The 22,483-nt window shown below is 48.9% G+C and overlaps 1 protein-coding gene across 1 annotated transcript in view; it reads right to left on the bottom strand.

The window, feature by feature from the left end:
* The window catches only part of zgc:174164 (uncharacterized protein LOC570656 homolog), a 46,331-nt gene that overhangs the window by 7,479 nt on the left and 16,369 nt on the right, over positions 1 to 22,483 (bottom strand). Inside the window, exons 11-20 of the mRNA XM_042313259.1 lie at positions 20,938 to 21,068; positions 18,752 to 18,923; positions 13,329 to 13,418; positions 12,898 to 13,093; positions 12,382 to 12,490; positions 7,883 to 8,063; positions 6,770 to 6,859; positions 6,411 to 6,516; positions 4,599 to 4,740; positions 209 to 299 (exon numbers count right to left, since the gene is read on the bottom strand). Of these exons, the coding sequence (XP_042169193.1) occupies positions 209 to 299; positions 4,599 to 4,740; positions 6,411 to 6,516; positions 6,770 to 6,859; positions 7,883 to 8,063; positions 12,382 to 12,490; positions 12,898 to 13,093; positions 13,329 to 13,418; positions 18,752 to 18,923; positions 20,938 to 21,068 (1,308 nt within the window). The remainder of the gene's footprint in view (positions 1 to 208; positions 300 to 4,598; positions 4,741 to 6,410; positions 6,517 to 6,769; positions 6,860 to 7,882; positions 8,064 to 12,381; positions 12,491 to 12,897; positions 13,094 to 13,328; positions 13,419 to 18,751; positions 18,924 to 20,937; positions 21,069 to 22,483) is intronic.

Genomic DNA, 22,483 nt, shown 5'->3' with positions numbered 1-22,483 from the left:
ATCAAGGGTGTCAATATCAGATCCCACTGTACATGTAGTGGAACTGTTTACCTGAGGGGTGGGGCCTGTGTTGCTGGGGGAACAGTTTACCCGAGGGGGTGGGGCCTGTGTTGCTGGGAGACAGTTTACCCGAGGGGGTGGGGCCTGTGTTGCTGGGGCCCAGTTTACCCGAGGGGGTGGGGCCTGTGTTGCTGGGAGAACAGTTTACCTGAGGGGGTGGGGCCTGTGTTGCTGGAGGTTGTGTAGTTGGTTGTTTTGGGGCATTGCCATTCGCTTGGCCATTTGCTGTGTTTCCTGACCTGCGTACATTAGAAATCATCATGTGAAATGCAACAGCTGTGACCCAGAGAAAGTCACCCAGTTTTACATACTATATGCTTTTAATCTCATACAATTTCTATGTCACACAACCTGTTAAACTAATCAGAGAAGTGCCACCATCTAGGAGCGTGGTGAGAGACTGTTTATATCCACGACTGGGTTTACCTGGAGCGTGGTGAGAGACTGTTTATATCCACGACTGGGTTTACCTGGAGCGTGGTGATAGACAGTGTTCGCCTAGAGCGTCTGGAGCGTGGTGATAGACAGTGTTTACCTAGAGGGTCTGGAGCGTGGTGATAGACAGTGTTTACCGAGAGGGTCTGGAGCGTGGTGATAGACAGTGTTTACCTAGAGGGTCTGGAGCGTGGTGATAGACAGTGTTTACCGAGAGGGTCTGGAGCGTGGTGATAGACAGTGTTTACCTAGAGCGTCTGGAGCGTGGTGATAGACAGTGTTTACCTAGAGCGTCTGGAGCGTGGTGACAGACAGTGTTTACCTAGAGCGTCTGGAGCGTGGTGATAGACAGTGTTTACCTACAGGGTCTGGAGCGTGGTGATAGACAGTGTTTACCTGGAGCGTGGTGATAGACAGTGTTTACCTAGAGCGTCTGGAGCGTGGTGATAGACAGTGTTTACCTGGAGTGTGGTGATAGACAGTGTTTACCTAGAGCGTCTGGAGCGTGGTGATAGACAGTGTTTACCTACAGGGTCTGGAGCGTGGTGATAGACAGTGTTTACCTAGAGCGTGGTGATAGACAGTGTTTACCTAGAGCGTCCGGAGCGTGGTGATAGACAGTGTTTACCTAGAGGGTCTGGAGCGTGGTGATAGACAGTGTTTACCTAGAGGGTCTGGAGCGTGGTGATAGACAGTGTTTACCTAGAGGGTCTGGAGCGTGGTGATAGACAGTGTTTACCTAGAGCGTCTGGAGCGTGGTGATAGACAGTGTTTACCTAGAGGGTCTGGAGCGTGGTGATAGACAGTGTTTACCTGGAGCGTGGTGATAGACAGTGTTTACCTGGAGCGTGGTGATAGACAGTGTTTACCTGGAGCGTGGTGATAGACCGTGTTTACCTAGAGCGTCTGGAGCGTGGTGATAGACAGTGTTTACCTAGAGCGTCTGGAGCGTGGTGATAGACAGTGTTTACCTAGAGCGTCTGGAGCGTGGTGATAGACAGTGTTTACCTAGAGCGTCTGGAGCGTGGTGATAGACAGTGTTTACCTAGAGCATCTGGAGCGTGGTGATAGACAGTGTTTACCTAGAGGGTCTGGAGCGTGGTGATAGACAGTGTTTACCTAGAGGGTCTGGAGCGTGGTGATAGACAGTGTTTACCTAGAGGGTCTGGAGCGTGGTGATAGACAGTGTTTACCTGGAGGGTCTGGAGCGTGGTGATAGACAGTGTTTACCTAGAGGGTCTGGAGCGTGGTGATAGACAGTGTTTACCTAGAGGGTCTGGAGCGTGGTGATAGACAGTGTTTACCTAGAGCGTCTGGAGCGTGGTGATAGACAGTGTTTACCTGGAGCGTGGTGATAGACCGTGTTTAGTTAGAGCGTCTGGAGCGTGGTGATAGACAGTGTTTACCTAGAGCGTCTGGAGCGTGGTGATAGACAGTGTTTACCTAGAGGGTCTGGGGCGTGGTGATAGACAGTGTTTACCTGGAGTGTGATGATAGACAGTGTTTACCTGGAGCGTGGTGATAGACAGTGTTTACCTAGAGGGTCTGGAGCGTGGTGATAGACAGTGTTTACCTGGAGGGTGGTGATAGACAGTGTTTACCTGGAGGGTCTGGAGCGTGGTGATAGACAGTGTTTACCTAGAGGGTCTGGAGCGTGGTGATAGACAGTGTTTACCTGGAGCGTCTGGAGCGTGGTGATAGACCGTGTTTAGTTAGAGCGTCTGGAGCGTGGTGATAGACAGTGTTTACCTAGAGGGTCTGGAACGTGGTGATAGACAGTGTTTACCTAGAGGGTCTGGAGCGTGGTGATAGACAGTGTTTACCTGGAGCGTCTGGAGTGTGGTGATAGACAGTGTTTACCTAGAGGGTCTGGAGCGTGGTGATAGACAGTGTTTACCTGGAGCGTCTGGAGTGTGGTGATAGACAGTGTTTACCTGGAGCGTGGTGATAGACAGTGTTTAGTTAGAGGGTCTGGAGCGTGGTGATAGACAGTGTTTACCTGGAGCGTGGTGATAGACAGTGTTTACCTAGAGGGTCTGGAGCGTGGTGATAGACAGTGTTTACCTGGAGCGTGGTGATAGACAGTGTTTACCTAGAGGGTCTGGAGCGTGGTGATAGACAGTGTTTACCTGGAGCGTGGTGATAGACAGTGTTTACCTAGAGGGTCTGGAGCGTGGTGATAGACAGTGTTTACCTGGAGGGTGGTGATAGACAGTGTTTACCTGGAGCGTGGTGATAGACAGTGTTTACCTAGAGGGTCTGGAGCATGGTGATAGACAGTGTTTACCTGGAGCGTCTGGAGCGTGGTGATAGACCGTGTTTAGTTAGAGCGTCTGGAGTGTGGTGATAGACAGTGTTTACCTAGAGGGTCTGGAACGTGGTGATAGACAGTGTTTACCTAGAGGGTCTGGAGCGTGGTGATAGACAGTGTTTACCTGGAGCGTCTGGAGTGTGGTGATAGACAGTGTTTACCTACAGGGTCTGGAGCGTGGTGATAGACAGTGTTTACCTGGAGCGTCTGGAGTGTGGTGATAGACAGTGTTTGCCTGGAGCGTGGTGATAGACAGTGTTTACCTAGAGGGTCTGGAGCGTGGTGATAGACAGTGTTTACCTGGAGCGTGGTGATAGACAGTGTTTACCTAGAGGGTCTGGAGCGTGGTGATAGACAGTTTATATCCACGACTGGGTTTACCTGGAGCGTGGTGATAGACAGTGTTTACCTAGAGGGTCTGGAGCGTGGTGATAGACAGTGTTTACCTGGAGCGTGGTGATAGACAGTGTTTACCTAGAGGGTCTGGAGCGTGGTGATAGACAGTTTATATCCACGACTGGGTTTACCTGGAGCGTGGTGATAGACAGTGTTTACCTAGAGCGTGGTGATAGACAGTGTTTACCTGGAGCGTGGTGATAGACAGTGTTTACCTAGAGGGTGGTGATAGACAGTGTTTACCTGGAGCGTGGTGATAGACAGTGTTTACCTAGAGGGTCTGGAGCGTGGTGATAGACAGTGTTTACCTGGAGCGTGGTGATAGACAGTGTTTACCTAGAGGGTCTGGAGCGTGGTGATAGACAGTTTATATCCACGACTGGGTTTACCTGGAGCGTGGTGATAGACAGTGTTTACCTAGAGGGTCTGGAGCGTGGTGATAGACAGTGTTTACCTGGAGCGTGGTGATAGACAGTGTTTACCTAGAGGGTCTGGAGCGTGGTGATAGACAGTTTATATCCACGACTGGGTTTACCTGGAGCGTGGTGATAGACAGTGTTTACCTAGAGCGTGGTGATAGACAGTGTTTACCTGGAGCGTGGTGATAGACAGTGTTTACCTAGAGGGTGGTGATAGACAGTGTTTACCTGGAGCGTGGTGATAGACAGTGTTTACCTGGAGCGTCTGGAGCGTGGTGATAGACAGTGTTTACCTAGAGCGTCTGGAGCGTGGTGATAGACAGTTTACCTAGAGCGTCTGGAGCGTGGTGATAGACAGTGTTTACCTAGAGCGTCTGGAGCGTGGTGATAGACAGTGTTTACCTAGAGCGTCTGGAGCGTGGTGATAGACAGTGTTTACCTAGAGCGTCTGGAGCGTGGTGATAGACAGTGTTTACCTGGAGGGTCTGGAGCGTGGTGATAGACAGTGTTTACCTAGAGGGTCTGGAGCGTGGTGATAGACAGTGTTTACCTAGAGGGTCTGGAGCGTGGTGATAGACAGTGTTTACCTAGAGGGTCTGGAGCGTGGTGATAGACAGTGTTTACCTGGAGCGTGGTGATAGACAGTGTTTACCTAGAGGGTCTGGAGCGTGGTGATAGACAGTGTTTACCTAGAGCGTCTGGAGCGTGGTGATAGACAGTGTTTACCTAGAGGGTCTGGAGCGTGGTGATAGACAGTGTTTACCTAGAGAGTCTGGAGCGTGGTGATAGACAGTGTTTACCTAGAGCGTGGTGATAGACAGTGTTTACCTAGAGCGTGGTGATAGACAGTGTTTACCTGGAGCGTGGTGATAGACAGTGTTTACCTGGAGCGTGGTGATAGACAGTGTTTACCTAGAGCATCTGGAGCGTGGTGATAGACAGTGTTTACCTGGAGGGTGGTGATAGACAGTGTTTACCTAGAGCGTCTGGAGCGTGGTCCTTTGAGGCATCTTTCCAGGGTATCCCTTCTGAACACATAGAGCAGTACTAACACCAGCAGCACCAGGATGGGAACCACCAGCAGGAAGAAGATCAGCAGGCCGTCCCTCAGGGAATAATCTGGGAGAAGCAGAGTGATAGTTATTAGTGAAGGTCAGCAGGCCGTCCCTCAGGGAATAATCTGGGAGCAGCAGAGTGATAGTTATTAGTGAAGGTCAGCAGGCTGTCCCTCAGGGAATAATCTGGGAGCACATGACAGGCAGGTAGAGAGAGGAAAGGTGTGCAGTGAACAGTACCTGTCTATAATGACAGGCAGGTAGAGACAGGAAAGGTGTGCAGTGAACAGTACCTGTCTATAATGACAGGCAGGTAGAGAGAGGAAAGGTGTGCAGTGAACAGTACCTGTCTATAATGACAGGCAGGTAGAGAGAGGAAAGGTGTGCAGTGAACAGTACCTGTCTATAATGACAGGCAGGTAGAGAGAGGAAAGGTGTGCAGTGAACAGTACCTGTCTATAATGACAGGCAGGTAGAGAGAGGAAAGGTGTGCAGTGAACAGTACCTGTCTATAATGACAGGCAGGTAGACAGAGGAAAGGTGTGCAGTGAACAGTACCTGTCTATGATGACAGGCAGGTAGAGACAGGAAAGGTGTGCAGTGAACAGTACCTGTCTATAATGACAGGCAATGACAGGCAGGTAGACAGAGGAAAGGTGTGCAGTGAACAGTACCTGTCTATAATGACAGGCAGGTAGACAGAGGAAAGGTGTGCAGTGAACAGTACCTGTCTATAATGACAGGCAGGTAGAGACAGGAAAGGTGTGCAGTGAACAGTACCTGTCTATAATGACAGGCAGGTAGAGACAGGAAAGGTGTGCAGTGAACAGTACCTGTCTATAATGACAGGCAGGTAGAGACAGGAAAGGTGTGCAGTGAACAGTACCTGTCTATAATGACAGGCAGGTAGACAGAGGAAAGGTGTGCAGTGAACAGTACCTGTCTATAATGACAGGCAGGTAGACAGAGGAAAGGTGTGCAGTGAACAGTACCTGTCTATAATGACAGGCAGGTAGAGAGAGGAAAGGTGTGCAGTGAACAGTACCTGTCTATAATGACAGGCAGGTAGAGACAGGAAAGGTGTGCAGTGAACAGTACCTGTCTATAATGACAGGCAGGTAGACAGAGGAAAGGTGTGCAGTGAACAGTACCTGTCTATAATGACAGGCAGGTAGAGACAGGAAAGGTGTGCAGTGAACAGTACCTGTCTATAATGACAGGCAGGTAGAGACAGGAAAGGTGTGCAGTGAACAGTACCTGTCTATAATGACAGGCAGGTAGAGACAGGAAAGGTGTGCAGTGAACAGTACCTGTCTATAATGACAGGCAGGTAGAGACAGGAAAGGTGTGCAGTGAACAGTACCTGTCTATAATGACAGGCAGGTAGAGACAGGAAAGGTGTGCAGTGAACAGTACCTGTCTATAATGACAGGCAGGTAGACAGAGGAAAGGTGTGCAGTGAACAGTACCTGTCTATAATGACAGGCAGGTAGAGACAGGAAAGGTGTGCAGTGAACAGTACCTGTCTATAATGACAGGCAGGTAGAGACAGGAAAGGTGTGCAGTGAACAGTACCTGTCTATAATGACAGGCAGGTAGACAGAGGAAAGGTGTGCAGTGAACAGTACCTGTCTATAATGACAGGCAGGTAGAGACAGGAAAGGTGTGCAGTGAACAGTACCTGTCTATAATGACAGGCAGGTAGACAGAGGAAAGGTGTGCAGTGAAGATTACCTATCTGTGCAGGCCCGCTGTCCACACTGCCCCCTCTCCCTGACTTGGCACAGTTAGGAGGTCCCCAGCCGTCATTACAGTGGCAGTGGCCCTGGTTGTTACACACCTGGGGAGATTAACTAATCAACCAACCAATACAATAGACACTGGTCTTGACTCCCCAGAAGAGCCAATCAGATGGCCTGTATCACGTGATGTACCCAACCCCTTCTAGAGGGTGAGATCTCTCCCTAGAAGAGCCAATCAGATGGCCTGTAAAACGTGATGTACCCAACCCCTTCTAGAGGCTGAGATCTCTCCCCAGAAGAGCCAATCAGATGGCCTGTACGTGATGTATGTAGAATGAGACCTTCTCTTACCCCCCGGCTGTTACATGTGTTGTTGGCATCACATTGGAGGTCCACAGGCAGTAGAGCGGAGGCATTCACACACTGGAAGTCAAGGCAGGCCTGGAAGAAAAAGAGAGGAGTCCTGGATATTATCTCTGGATTCAAACAAACCTCCCATAGCAATGACTACAAAGCATTATGGTTGTCCTGCCGCCTCAGTACACACCACCCACACTGTGGAAGAAATGTCTCAACACACACCAACCTCCCTGTGGAAGGAATGGCTCAACACACATACTACCCACACTGTGGAAGGAATGGCTCAGTACACACCACCCACACTGTGGAAGGAATGGCTCAGTACACACACCACCCACACTGTGGAAGGAATGGCTCAGTACACACCACCCACACTGTGGAAGGAATGGCTCAGTACACACCACCCGCACTGTGGAAGGAATGGCTCAACACACACACCACCCACACTGTGGAAGGAATGGCTCAGTACACACCACCCACACTGTGGAAGGAATGGCTCAACACACACACCACCCACACTGTGGAAGGAATGGCTCAGTACACACCACCCACACTGTGGAAGGAATGGCTCAGTACACACCACCCACACTGTGGAAGGAATGGCTCAGTACACACACACCCACACTGTGGAAGGAATGGCTCAGTACACACACCACCCACACTGTGGAAGGAATGGCTCAGTACACACACCACCCACACTGTGGAAAGAATGGCTCAGTACACACCACCCGCACTGTGGAAGGAATGTCTCAGTACACACCACCCACACTGTGGAAGAAATGTCTCAGTACACACCACCCACACCACCCATACTGTGGAAGAAATGGCTCAACACACACACCACCCGCCCTGTGGAAGAAATGGCTCACACACACCACCCGCCCTGTGGAGGAAGTGGCTTAGCACACACCACCCACCATGTGGAGGAAATGGCTCAACACACACCACCCACCCTGTGGAAGAAATGGCTCAACACAAACCACCCGCCCTGTAGAAGAAATGGCTCAACACAAACCACCCACCCTGTGGAGGAAGTGACATCATCTTAGAAAGACAGAAAGGGACAAAGTTGAAGACACTGAAACCAAAAATGCTAAATCGTACCTTCCCCTTCGTGCAGGGGCTGCCCTGCTTGACATAGGCAGGGTCCAGAACATCAGAGCCCAGGTTAAAGTCTGCGTTGACACACGAAGAACCATCGATGATCTGGTTACTGACCGAACCTCCAGGAGGAGGGTTGTTGGTGTTTACGTTAGTGCACTGTACCTTCCCACACATGGCATTACTGCAGGAACACAGTGGAGACGGGGAGGGAGTCAGTGGGAACAGTGGAGACGGGGAGGGAGTCAGTAGGAACACAGTGGAGACGGGGAGGGAGTCAGTGGTAACACAGTGGAGACGGGGAGGAGTCAGTGGTAACACAGTGGAGACGGGGAGGGAGTCAGTGGTAACACAGTGGAGACGGGGAGGGAGTCAGGAGTAACAGTGGAGACGGGGAGGGAGTCAGTGGTAACACAGTGGAGACGGGGAGGGAGTCAGTGGTAACACAGTGGAGACGGGGAGGGAGTCAGTGGTAACACAGTGGAGACGGGGAGGGAGTCAGTAGTAACACAGTGGAGACGGGGAGGGAGTCAGTAGTAACACAGTGGAGACGGGGAGGGAGTCAGTGGTAACACAGTGGAGACGGGGAGGGAGTCAGTGGTAACACAGTGGAGATGGGGAGGGAGTCAGTAGTAACACAGTGGAGACGGGGAGGGAGTCAGGAGTAACAGTGGAGACGGGGAGGGAGTCAGTGGTAACACAGTGGAGACGGGGAGGGAGTCAGTAGTAACACAGTGGAGACGGGGAGGGAGTCAGTAGTAACACAGTGGAGACGGGGAGGGAGTCAGTGGTAACACAGTGGAGACGGGGAGGGAGTCAGTGGTAACACAGTGGAGACGGGGAGGGAGTCAGGAGTAACAGTGGAGACAGGGCTACAGGAACACAGTGGAGACGGGAGGGAGTCAGGAGTAACAGTGGAGACAGGGCTACAGGAACACAGTGGAGACAGGGAGGGAGTCAGTAGTAACACAGTGGAGACGGGGAGGGAGTCAGTAGTAACACAGTGGAGACGGGGAGGGAGTCAGGAGTAACACAGTGGAGACGGGGAGGGAGTCAGTAGGAACACAGTGGAGACGGGGAGGGAGTCAGTAGGAACACAGTGGAGACGGGGAGGGAGTCGGGAGTAACACAGTGGAGACGGGGAGGGAGTCAGTGGTAACACAGTGGAGACGGGGAGGGAGTCAGGAGTAACACAGTGGAGACAGGGCTACAGGAACACAGTGGAGACGGGGAGGGAGTCAGTGGTAACACAGTGGAGACGGGGAGGGAGTCAGTAGTAACTCAGTGGAGACGGGGAGGGAGTCAGTAGTAACACAGTGGAGACGGGGAGGGAGTCAGTAGTAACACAGTGGAGACGGGGAGGGAGTCAGTGGTAACACAGTGGAGACAGGGCTACAGGAACACAGTGGAGACAGGGAGGGAGTCAGTAGTAACACAGTGGAGACAGGGAGGGAGTCAGTAGTAACACAGTGGAGACGGGGAGGGAGTCAGTGGTAACACAGTGGAGACGGGGAGGGAGTCAGTGGTAACACAGTGGAGACGGGGAGGGAGTCAGTGGTAACACAGTGGAGACGGGGAGGGAGTCAGTGGTAACACAGTGGAGACGGGGAGGGAGTCAGTGGTAACACAGTGGAGACGGGGAGAGAGTCAGGAGTAACACAGTGGAGACAGGGCTACAGGAACACAGTGGAGACGGGGAGGGAGTCAGTGGTAACACAGTGGAGACGGGGAGGGAGTCAGTAGTAACTCAGTGGAGACGGGGAGGGAGTCAGTAGTAACACAGTGGAGACGGGGAGGGAGTCAGTAGTAACACAGTGGAGACGGGGAGGGAGTCAGTGGTAACACAGTGGAGACAGGGAGGGAGTCAGTAGTAACACAGTGGAGACAGGGAGGGAGTCAGTAGTAACACAGTGGAGACGGGGAGGGAGTCAGTGGTAACACAGTGGAGACGGGGAGGGAGTCAGTGGTAACACAGTGGAGACGGGGAGGGAGTCAGTGGTAACACAGTGGAGACGGGGAGGGAGTCAGTGGTAACACAGTGGAGACGGGGAGGGAGTCAGTGGTAACACAGTGGAGACGGGGAGGGAGTCAGTGGTAACACAGTGGAGACGGGGAGGGAGTCAGTGGTAACACAGTGGAGACGGGGAGGGAGTCAGTGGTAACACAGTGGAGACGGGGAGGGAGTCAGTGGTAACACAGTGGAGACGGGGAGGGAGTCAGTGGTAACACAGTGGAGACGGGGAGGGAGTCAGTAGTAACACAGTGGAGACGGGGAGGGAGTCAGGAGTAACACAGTGGAGACGGGGAGGGAGTCAGGAGTAACACAGTGGAGACGGGGAGGGAGTCAGTAGTAACACAGTGGAGACGGGGAGGGAGTCAGTAGTAACACAGTGGAGACGGGGAGGGAGTCAGTAGTAACACAGTGGAGACGGGGAGGGAGTCAGTAGTAACACAGTGGAGACGGGGAGGGAGTCAGTAGTAACACAGTGGAGACGGGGAGGGAGTCAGTGGTAACACAGTGGAGACGGGGAGGGAGTCAGTGGTAACACAGTGGAGACGGGGAGGGAGTCAGTGGTAACTCAGTGGAGACGGGGAGGGAGTCAGTGGTAACACAGTGGAGACGGGGAGGGAGTCATTGGTAACACAGTGGAGACGGGGAGGGAGTCAGTGGTAACACAGTGGAGACGGGGAGGGAGTCAGGGGTAACACAGTGGAGACGGGGAGGGAGTCAGTGGTAACACAGTGGAGACGGGGAGGGAGTCAGGAGTAACACAGTGGAGACGGGGAGGGAGTCAGTAGTAACACAGTGGAGACGGGGAGGGAGTCAGTAGTAACACAGTGGAGACGGGGAGGGAGTCAGTAGTAACACAGTGGAGACGGGGAGGGAGTCAGTAGTAACACAGTGGAGACGGGGAGGGAGTCAGTAGTAACACAGTGGAGACGGGGAGGGAGTCAGTGGTAACACAGTGGAGACGGGGAGGGAGTCAGTGGTAACACAGTGGAGACGGGGAGGGAGTCAGTGGTAACACAGTGGATACGGGGAGGGAGTCAGTGGTAACACAGTGGAGACGGGGAGGGAGTCAGTGGTAACACAGTGGAGACGGGGAGGGAGTCAGTGGTAACACAGTGGAGACGGGGAGGGAGTCAGTGGTAACACAGTGGAGACGGGGAGGGAGTCAGTGGTAACACAGTGGAGACGGGGAGGGAGTCAGTGGTAACACAGTGGAGACGGGGAGGGAGTCAGTGGTAACACAGTGGAGACGGGGAGGGAGTCAGTGGTAACACAGTGGAGACGGGGAGGGAGTCAGTGGTAACACAGTGGAGACGGGGAGGGAGTCAGTGGTAACACAGTGGAGACGGGGAGGGAGTCAGTGGTAACAGTGGAGACGGGGAGGGAGTCAGTGGTAACAGTGGAGACGGGGAGGGAGTCAGTGGTAACTCAGTGGAGACGGGGAGGGAGTCAGTGGTAACACAGTGGAGACGGGGAGGGAGTCAGTGGTAACACAGTGGAGACGGGGAGGGAGTCAGTAGTAACTCAGTGGAGACGGGGAGGGAGTCAGTAGTAACACAGTAGAGACGGGGAGGGAGTCGGTAGTAACAGTGGAGACGGGGAGGGAGTCGGTAGTAACACAGTAGAGACGGGGAGGGAGTCAGTAGTAACAGTGGAGACGGGGAGGGAGTCATTAGTAACACAGTGGAGACGGGGAGGGAGTCAGTTGTAACACAGTGGAGACAGGGCTACAGGAACACAGTGGAGACAGGGAGGGAGTCGGGAGTAACACAGTGGCTCTACGCTCCGCCCCGGGGGCTCTACGCTCCGCCCCGGGGGCTCTACGCTCCGCCCCGGGGGCTGGGGCTCTACGCTCCGCCCCGTCTACGCTCCGCCCGGGGGCTCTACGCTCCGCCCCGGGGCTCTCTACGCTCCGCCCGGGGGCTCTACGCTCCGCCCCGGGGGCTCTACGCTCCGCCCCGGGGGCTGGGGCTCTACGCTCCGCCCCGGGGGCTGGGGCTCTACGCTCCGCCCCGGGGGCTGGGGCTCTACGCTCCGCCCGGGGGCTGGGGCTCTACGCTCCGCCCCGGGGGCTGGGGCTCTACGCTCCGCCCCGGGGGGCTCTACGCTCCGCCCCGGGGGGCTGGGGCTCTACGCTCCGCCCCGGGGGGCTGGGGCTCTACGCTCCGCCCCGGGGGGCTGGGGCTCTACGCTCCAGAATGTGAATGTCAAAATTACAATCATGTGTTAAACAATTCAAAATATATTTTACAGAGCCACCCTTTGCCTTGACATTCTCTCAACCTACCAACACTTTTTTTGGTTACTACATGATTCCATGTGTTATTCCATAGTTTTGATGTCTTCACTCTTATTCTACAATGTAGAAAATATTAAAAAAGAAGAAAAACCCTGGAATGAGTAGGTGTTCTAAAACTTAACTGTCATGAAACATTTCCAATCTTACTTTTTCATCAATTCTGAACGCCGATGACAAATTCAGATCACTTACGCCAAACTACATTTTACATAGGTCCCTGACGACGTCATTCCACAGTTCCCAAACGCATCCCCCTTTAGATTAGCCGTCTGAAAGCAGATGTCTGCTGCTTTGCTTGCACCTGGGAAGAAAAATAAATCAAAACATTTTACATTTCAGACTTAAGAAATAAAAGGAAAATATTAACTGTCAGGTCACAAGGTCACAGTTACTTTCTTGATTCAAATATATAATATCAAAATAAATAAAATTAAATATATAAAATTAAAATAAAATATATAAAATTAAAATAAATATATAAAATTAAAATTAAATATAAAATATAATATAGAAAATAAAATATAGAAAATGAAAATAAAATATATAAAATAAAAATGAAATATATAAAATATATAAAATAAAAATAAAATATATAAAATAAAAATGAAATATATAAAATATATAAAATAAAAAGAAAAGAAAAGAAAAATTAAATCAAATATAAAAATTAAAAATAAAATAAAATATATAAATGTGTTTATTTTGTACCTGTTTCAAAAAGATGTTTGCATTGGTAGTCGTAGGTCTGGCAGCGGCCCTCATAACAGTACGCCGCGTCGTTCTCACAGAGAAGCCCATCCATGATATAGAAGTCCGATGGACAGAAGGAGGTGGAGCCGTTGCAGTATTCTGGGAGGTCACATGAGTTCACAGATCCCCTGCACGGTGTCCCTGACACGCTGATCTGAAAAATTGGAGAGAAATTAGGCCGGAGAAACATTCATTTTCAAAATCGGTTTTCATATTTAAAATCAAAAGTTGACACCTCCCAAGTTGAAACCTCTGACGAAATAGCTCAACACAATCCTAGGCCCTCCCCCACCAACAAACTGCTTTCATTGAAAATCATTGATTTGCTGTCCGGTTTGGGGAGCGCCCTAATCCATACGGTTTTGAAGACCGACAGCAGCTGGACTAACCTTGCAGTCCTTGCAGCAGGCTCCCTGAGCGCAGGCCGATCCCCAGGTCAACTTACAGGTGGCCGCGTCACAGCACTTATTGGTACATTCCTGCAACATCGGCAAGATTAGTAAACTTAGGCATGTCAAAAACTAAATTCTGAACCTACACATCCATGGATAACTGACCAAATTATAAAATACATGCATTGTAATTTTGTATTCTTTAAAAAGTGTTGTCTATCAACCATGACAAGCTACCTGGGTCTGACATTTTTGATGGAAAATGACTGAGGATAATATTGAACGATATTGCCACTCCTATTTTCCATATCTTCAATCTAAGCCTGCAGGAAAGTGTATGCCCACAGGCCTGTACCTGGGAAATTACAACAGGCTCAGAACAGGGACACGGCTGGCCCTTGGATGTACATGGAGAGCTAATATTAATAATATGCCCTGGCTCAATGTAGAGGAGAGATTGACTTCATCACTACTTGTATTTGTAAGAAGCATTGACGTGTTGTCTGTTTGAACTGCTGGCACACGGCTCAGACACCCAGTCATACCCCACAAGACATGCCACCAGAGGTCTCTTCACAGACACCCAGTCATATCCCACAAGACATGCCACCAGAGGTCTCTTCACAGACACCCAGTCATACCCCACAAGACATGCCACCAGAGGTCTCTTCACAGACACCCAGTCATACCCCACAAGACATGCCACCAGAGGTCTCTTCACAGACACCCAGTCATACCCCACAAGACATGCCACCAGAGGTCTCTTCACAGTCCCCAAGTCCAGGACAGACTTTGGGAGGTGCAGGGTACTACATAGAGCCATGACTAGATGGAACTCTATTCCACAGTACTACATAGAGCCATGACTACATGGAACTCTATTCCACAGTACTACATAGAGCCATGACTACATGGAACTCTATTCCACAGTACTACATAGAGCCATGACTACGTGGAACTCTATTCCACAGTACTACATAGAGCCATGACTACGTGGAACTCTATTCCACAGTACTACATAGAGCCATGACTACGTGGAACTCTATTCCACAGTACTACATAGAGCCATGACTACGTGGAACTCTGTTCCACAGTACTACATAGAGCCATGACTACGTGGAACTCTATTCCACAGTACTACATAGAGCCATGACTACGTGGAACTCTATTCCACAGTACTACATAGAGCCATGACTACGTGGAACTCTATTCCACAGTACTACATAGAGCCATGACTAGGTGGAACTCTATTCCACAGTACTACATAGAGCCATGACTAGGTGGAACTCTATTCCACAGTACTACATAGAGCCATGACTACGTGGAACTCTATTCCACAGTACTACATAGAGCCATGACTACGTGGAACTCTATTCCACAGTACTACATAGAGCCATGACTACGTGGAACTCTATTCCACAGTACTACATAGAGCCATGACTACGTGGAACTCTATTCCACAGTACTACATAGAGCCATGACTACGTGGAACTCTATTCCACAGTACTACATAGAGCCATGACTACATGGAACTCTATTCCACAGTACTACATAGAGCCATGACTACATGGAACTCTATTCCACAGTACTACATAGAGCCATGACTACGTGGAACTCTATTCCACAGTACTACATAGAGCCATGACTACATGGAACTCTATTGCACAGTACTACATAGAGCCATGACTACATGGAACTCTATTCCACAGTACTACATAGAGCCATGACTACATGGAACTCTATTCCACAGTACTACATAGAGCCATGACTACATGGAACTCTATTCCACAGTACTACATAGAGCCATGACTACATGGAACTCTATTCCACAGTACTACACAGAGACATGACTACATGGAACTCTATTCCACAGTACTACACAGAGCCATGACTACATGGACCTCTATTCCACAGTACTACACAGAGCCATGACTACATGGACCTCTATTCCACAGTACTACACAGAGCCATGACTACATGGAACTCTATTCCACAGTACTACACAGAGCCATGACTACATGGAACTCTATTCCACAGTACTACATAGAGCCATGACTACATGGAACTCTATTCCACAGTACTACATAGAGACATGACTACATGGAACTCTATTCCACAGTACTACATAGAGACATGACTACATGGAACTCTATTCCACAGTACTACATAGAGACATGACTACATGGACCTCTATTCCACAGTACTACACAGAGCCATGACTACATGGACCTCTATTCCACAGTACTACACAGAGCCATGACTACATGGAACTCTATTCCACAGTACTACACAGAGCCATGACTACATGGAACTCTATTCCACAGTACTACACAGAGCCATGACTACATGGAACTCTATTCCACAGTACTACACAGAGCCATGACTAGATGGAACTCTATTCCACAGTACTACATAGAGCCATGACTAGATGGAACTCTATTCCACAGTACTACATAGAGCCATGACTACATGGAACTCTATTCCACAGTACTACATAGAGCCATGACTACATGGACCTCTATTCCACAGTACTACATAGAGCCATGACTACATGGAACTCTATTCCACAGTACTACATAGAGACATGACTACATGGAACTCTATTCCAGAGACATGACTACATGGAACTCTATTCCACAGTACTACATAGAGCCATGACTACATGGAACTCTATTCCACAGTACTACATAGAGCCATGACTACATGGAACTCTATTCCACAGTACTACATAGAGACATGACTACATGGAACTCTATTCCACAGTACTACACAGAGCCATGACTACATGGACCTCTATTCCACAGTACTATACCTTATGAAACAGTTGGACTGGGAGAACACACACTTTGAACTGTAAAGTAGTGGCCTTAGAGAACACACACTTTGAACTGTAAAGTAGTGGCCTTAGAGAACACACACTCTGAACTGTAAAGTAGTGGCCTTAGAGAACACACACTTTGAACTGTAAAGTAGTGGCCTTAGAGAACACACACTTTGAACTGTAAAGTAGTGGCCTTAGAGAACACACACTCTGTGCTGTAAAGTAGTGGCCTTAGAGAACACACACTCTGTACTGTAAAGTAGTGGCCTTAGAGAACACACACTTTGAACTGTAAAGTAGTGGCCTTAGAGAACACACACTCTGAACTGTAAAGTAGTGGCCTTAGAGAACACACACTCTGAACTGTAAAGTAGTGGCCTTAGAGAACACACACTCTGTACTGTAAAGTAGTGGCCTTAGAGAACACACACTCTGAACTGTAAAGTAGTGGCCTTAGAGAACACACACTCTGTACTGTAAAGTAGTGGCCTTAGAGAACACACACTCTGTACTGTAAAGTAGTGGCCTTAGAGAACACACACTCTGAACTGTAAAGTAGTGGCCTTAGAGAACACACACTCTGAACTGTAAAGTAGTGGCCTTAGAGAACACACACTCTGTACTGTAAAGTAGTGGCCTTAGAGAACACACACTCTGTGCTGTAAAGTAGTGGCCTTAGAGAACACACACTCTGTACTGTAAAGTAGTGGCCTTAGAGAACACACATCATGTGTTGTGAAATCTGTTGAAATGTAAATGTTTAATTATATTTAACTGCCTTAATGTTGTTGGACCTCAGGTACAGTAGCTGCTGCCTTGGCAGGAACTAATGGGGATCCATAATAAACCCCAGGAAGAGTAGCTGCTGCCTTGGCAGGAACTAATGGGGATCCATAATAAACCCCAGGAAGAGTAGCTGCTGCCTTGGCAGGAACTAATGGGGATCCATAATAAACCCCAGGAAGAGTAGCTGCTGCCTTGGCAGGAACTAATGGGGATCCATAATAAACCCCAGGAAGAGTAGCTGCTGCCTTGGCAGGAACTAATGGGGATCCATAATAAACCCCAGGAAGAGTAGCTGCTGCCTTGGCAGGAACTAATGGGGATCCATAATAAACCCCAGGAAGAGTAGCTGCTGCCTTGGCAGGAACTAATGGGGATCCATAATAAACCCCAGGAAGAGTAGCTGCTGCCTTGGCAGGAACTAATGGGGATCCATAATAAACCCCAGTAAGAGTAGCTGCTGCCTTGGCAGGAACTAATGGGGATCCATAATAAACCTCAGGTACAGTAGCTGCTGCCTTGGCAGGAACTAATGGGGATCCATAATAAACCCCAGGAAGAGTAGCTGCTGCCTTGGCAGGAACTAACGGGGATCCATAATAAACAACAGGAAGAGTAGCTGCTGCCTTGGCAGGAACTAACGGGGATCCATAATAAACCCCAGGAAGAGTAGCTGCTACCTTGGCAGGAACTAACGGGGATCCATAATAAACCCCAGGAAGAGTAGCTGCTGCCTTGGCAGGAACTAATGGGGATCCATAATAAACACCAGGAAGAGTAGCTGCTGCCTTGGCAGGAACTAATAGGGGATCCATAATAAACCCCAGGAAGATAGCTGCTGCCTTGGCAGGAACTAACGGGGATCCATAATAAACCCCAGGAAGAGTAGCTGCTGCCTTGGCAGGAACTAATGGGGATCCATAATAAACCCCAGGAAGAGTAGCTGCTGCCTTGGCAGGAACTAATGGGGATCCATAATAAACCCCAGGAAGAGTAGCTGCTGCCTTGGCAGGAACTAATGGGGATCCATAATAAAAGAGTAGCTGCTGCCTTGACAGGAAGAGTAGCTGCTGCCTTGGCAGGAACTAATGGGGATCCATAATAAACCCCAGGAAGAGTAGCTGCTGCCTTGGCAGGAACTAATGGGGATCCATAATAAACCCCAGGAAGAGTAGCTGCTGCCTTGGCAGGAACTAATGGGGATCCATAATAAACCCCAGGAGGAGTAGCTGCTGCCTTGGCAGGAACTAATAGGGATCCTTAATGAATCCAAAATACAACACTCAGTCAAAGCTCCCATTAACACAAAGTAACATTAGAAATATTATATATATTAGAAAAATCATTCTGAATCAATTATAAATCATCAATCAATGGGTGAGTGAATCAACGAATCAAACATAATAGAAAGCCATTCAATGTGTGAGTGAATCAACGAATCAAGCATAACAGAAAGCCATTCAATGTGTGAGTGAATCAACGAATCAAGCATAACAGAAAGCCATTCAATGTGTGAGTGAATCAACGAATCAAGCATAACAGAAAGCCATTCAATGTGTGAGTGAATCAACGAATCAAGCATAACAGAAAGCCATTCAATGTGTGAGTGAATCAACGAATCAAGCATAACAGAAAGCCATTCAATGTGTGAGTGAATCAACGAATCAAGCATAACAGAAAGCCATTCAATGGGTGAGTGAATCAACGAATCAAACATAACAGAAAGCCATTCAATAGGTAACTTTGTCCCACTAGTATCATGGGTGAGGCACCATGTCGGCAGGACAGACAGGAAGACAGGTAAGTCCGACAGTACCTGGGGTGTTCCACAGTCACAGTCCTCTCCTTCCTCTAACATGCCGTTGCCACATTTACCCACAGAGACGATGTTGGACTGGGAGGGCTGGTTCAACAGACACACCCCTCCTCCACGCAGGACCAGGCGCTCAAAGTCAGAGGCACTACAGTCACTGAAGAGGGTGGATCCACTGGGGAGGGGAAGACAGACGACGCTGTACATGAATACCGATGGAATCAATCAAATCAGTCACAATCAATGACTCCATTTCTATGAGACATACACTTATCAATATGGACAAAAGTATGTGGATTCCTGCTCGTCAAACATCTCATTCCAAAACCACGGGCATTAATATGGAGTTGGTCCCCTTTGCTGCTATCCCCCACTTGCTGCTATAACAGCCTCCACTCTTCTGGGAAGGCTTTCCACTAGATGCTTTGGCTATAACAGCCTCCACTGCTGGGAAGGCTTTCCACTAGATGTTGGAACAGCCTCAGCCTCTACTCTTCTGGGAAGGCTTTCCACTAGATGTTGGAACATTGCTGCTATAACAGCCTCCACTCCACTCTCTGGGAAGGCTTTCCACTAGATGTTGGAACATTGCTGCTATAACAGCCTCCACTCTTCTGGGAAGGCTTTCACTAGATGTTTGGAACATTGCTGGGAAGGCTATAACAGCCTCCACTTTCTTGTTGGAACATGGGAAAGGCTTTCTACTAGATGTTGGAACATTGTATGTACTTGCTTCCATTCAGCCACAAGAGCATTAGTGAGGTCAGGCACTGATTTTGGATGATTAGGCCTGGCTCACAGTCGGCTTGATTCGTTCCAATTCATCCCAAAGGTGATGGATGGGGTTGAGGTCAGGGCTCTGTGCAGGCCAGTCAAGTTCTTCCACACAGATCTCGATAAATCATTTCTGTATGGACCTCGCTTTGTGCACGGGGGCATTGTCATGCTGAAACAGGAAATGGCCTTCCCCAAACTGTTGCCACAAAGTTGGAAGTACATAACCATCTAGAATGTCATTGTATGCTGTCGCGTTAAGATTTCCCTTCACTGGAACTAAGGGGCCCGAACCATGAAAAACAGACCATTATTCCTCATCCACCAAACTTTACAGTTGGCACTATGCATTGGGGCAGGTAGCGTTCTCCTGGCACCAAACCCAGATTTGTCCGTCGGACAGCCAGATGGAAAAGCGTAATCCAGAGAACGCGTTTCTACTGCTCCAGAGTCCAACGGTGGTGAGCTTCACAATACTCCAGCCGACGCTTGCCATTGAGCATGGTGATCTTAGGCTTGTGTGCGGCTGCTCGGCCATGGAAACTCATTTCATGAAGCTCTTGATGAACAGTTATTGTGCTGACGTTGCTTCCAGAGGCAGTTGGGAACTCTGTAATGAGTGTCGCAAACGAGGACAGACGATATTTACGCTCTACTTGCCCCAGCACTCTGCGGTCCCGTTCTGGCAGCTTGTATGGCCTACTACTTCGTGGCTGAGCAGTTGTTGCTCCTAGACATTTCCTCTTCACAATAACAGCACTTACAGTTGACCGGGGAAGCTCTAGCAGGGCAGAAACTTGACAAACTGTCTTGTTGGAAAGGTGGCATCCTATGACGGCACGTTGAAAGTCACAGAGCTCTACAGTAAGGCCATTCTACTGACAATGTTTGTCTATGGAGATTACATGGCAGTGTGCTTGATTTTATACACTTGTCAGCAATGGGTGTGGGCCCGAATGAACCACCACTCATTTGAAGGGGTGTCCACATACATTTGTATATATAGTGGGGTGGCAGGGTAGCCTAGTGGTTAGAGCGTTGGACTAGTAACCGGAAGGTTGCAAGTTCAAACCCCCGAGCTGACAAGGTACAAATCTGTCGTTCTGCCCCTGAACAGGCAGTTAACCCGCTGTTCCTAGGCCGTCATTGAAAATAAGAATTTGTTCTTAACTGACTTGCCAAGTTAAATAAAGGTCAAATAAAATAAAAAATTAACTCAGTAGGTGAGTGTAAATAATGTTGACCAATACAGTGGCAACCTTACAGTTAATATATATAATATAGTTCAACAAACAGGTTGAATAGCAGATGGCCTCTGAAAAAGACGACGCTCAGGAAAAGGATCAAAATAAAAAGGAGAATGATGCTTTAGGGTTTTTTGTGGCGATGACAGTCGAGGCCAGTACTTTACTTACGTTGCCGAGGCAGCCATGATACAGCTCCCTCCATTACAGCTACAGCGGCTGTTGTCGTGATTCATGCCCAGGTTATGGCCCATCTCGTGGGCCACGACAGTAGAGACGTAGCCCAGATTGTCACCACTATACTGTGGAGATAGAAGACCACATGCTGTTCAGATGTGGAATGGGTAAAAAAACACATATATATATATATATTATAAATGGGAGAAAATGACAATTGATTTAAATCAAAAGCACAAAAGGAGTTGAAAAACCCTCTGAATACTATAAAACGTTAGCAGGAGCCTTTGGAACATGCTATTACACACGGTACATTACGACACAAAGAGGAATCTGTGGAATGACACAAAGACACTGTGCTTCGTCACCGTGGACTGGTTTTACCTGTTTACATTTGCATAGCAGATTAACTCCTGCGTTATTAATGGGTCCCAAATGGCACCCTATTTCTTTTATAGTGTACTACTTTAGACCAGAGCCCAATAGAACCCTATTCCCTATATAGTGCACTACTTTAGACCAGAGCCCTATAGAACCCTATTCCCTATATAGTGCACTACCTTAGACCAGAGCCCTATAGAACCCTATTCCCTATATAGTGCACTACTTTAGACCAGAGCCCTATAGAACCCTTTTATAGTGCACTACTGTTGATCAAGGCTCCGGGTAAAAAAGTAGTGTTTTAAAAGGGAATAGGGTGCCATGTGATAGGGTGCCATTTGGGAGGAAGTCATGGTGTGTCTGAGAACAAACTGCACGATTGTCTTCTACATCTGACTGACTCATGAATAATCTAGACCTATCAGGTGGCTGACACAACCTCACAACCACAGCCTCAGATGGTACTAGCTGGCTAGGTTACACTGATTAGTCTGCTAGGTGTTAGGGTCCTGTCTAGGTTACAATGATTAGTCTGCTAGGTGTTAGGGTCCTGTCTAGGTTACCATGACTAGTCTGCTAGGTGTTAGGGTCCTGTCTAGGTTACACTGATTAGTCTGCTAGGTGTTAGGGTCCTGTCTCTAGGTTACATACCCACCGATGATTACATACCCACCGATGAATACTAGGTGTTAGGGTACCTACCCACCGATAAATACTAGGATAAATACAATGACTACATACCCACCGTCTACATACCCACCGATGAATACTACATACCCACCGGAATACCTGTCTACATACCCACCGGAATACTAGGTAATACACATGATTACTACATACCCACCGATGAATACCCACCGATACATACCCACCGATGAATACTACATACCCACCGATGAATACTACATACCCACCGATGAATACTACATACCCACCGATGAATACTACATACCCACCGATGAATACTACATACCCACCGATGAATACTACATACCCATGAATACTACCGATGAATACTACATACCCACCGATGAATGATGAATACTACATACCCACCGATGAATACTACATACCCACCGATGAATACTACATACCCACCGATGAATACTACATACCCACCGATGAATACTACATACCCACCGATGAATACTACATACCC

The sequence above is a fragment of the Oncorhynchus tshawytscha genome, unplaced genomic scaffold (assembly GCF_018296145.1).
Source record: "Oncorhynchus tshawytscha isolate Ot180627B unplaced genomic scaffold, Otsh_v2.0 Un_contig_3641_pilon_pilon, whole genome shotgun sequence".
NCBI lineage: Eukaryota > Metazoa > Chordata > Actinopteri > Salmoniformes > Salmonidae > Oncorhynchus > Oncorhynchus tshawytscha.
This window is presented reverse-complemented; position numbering and strand designations above follow the sequence as displayed.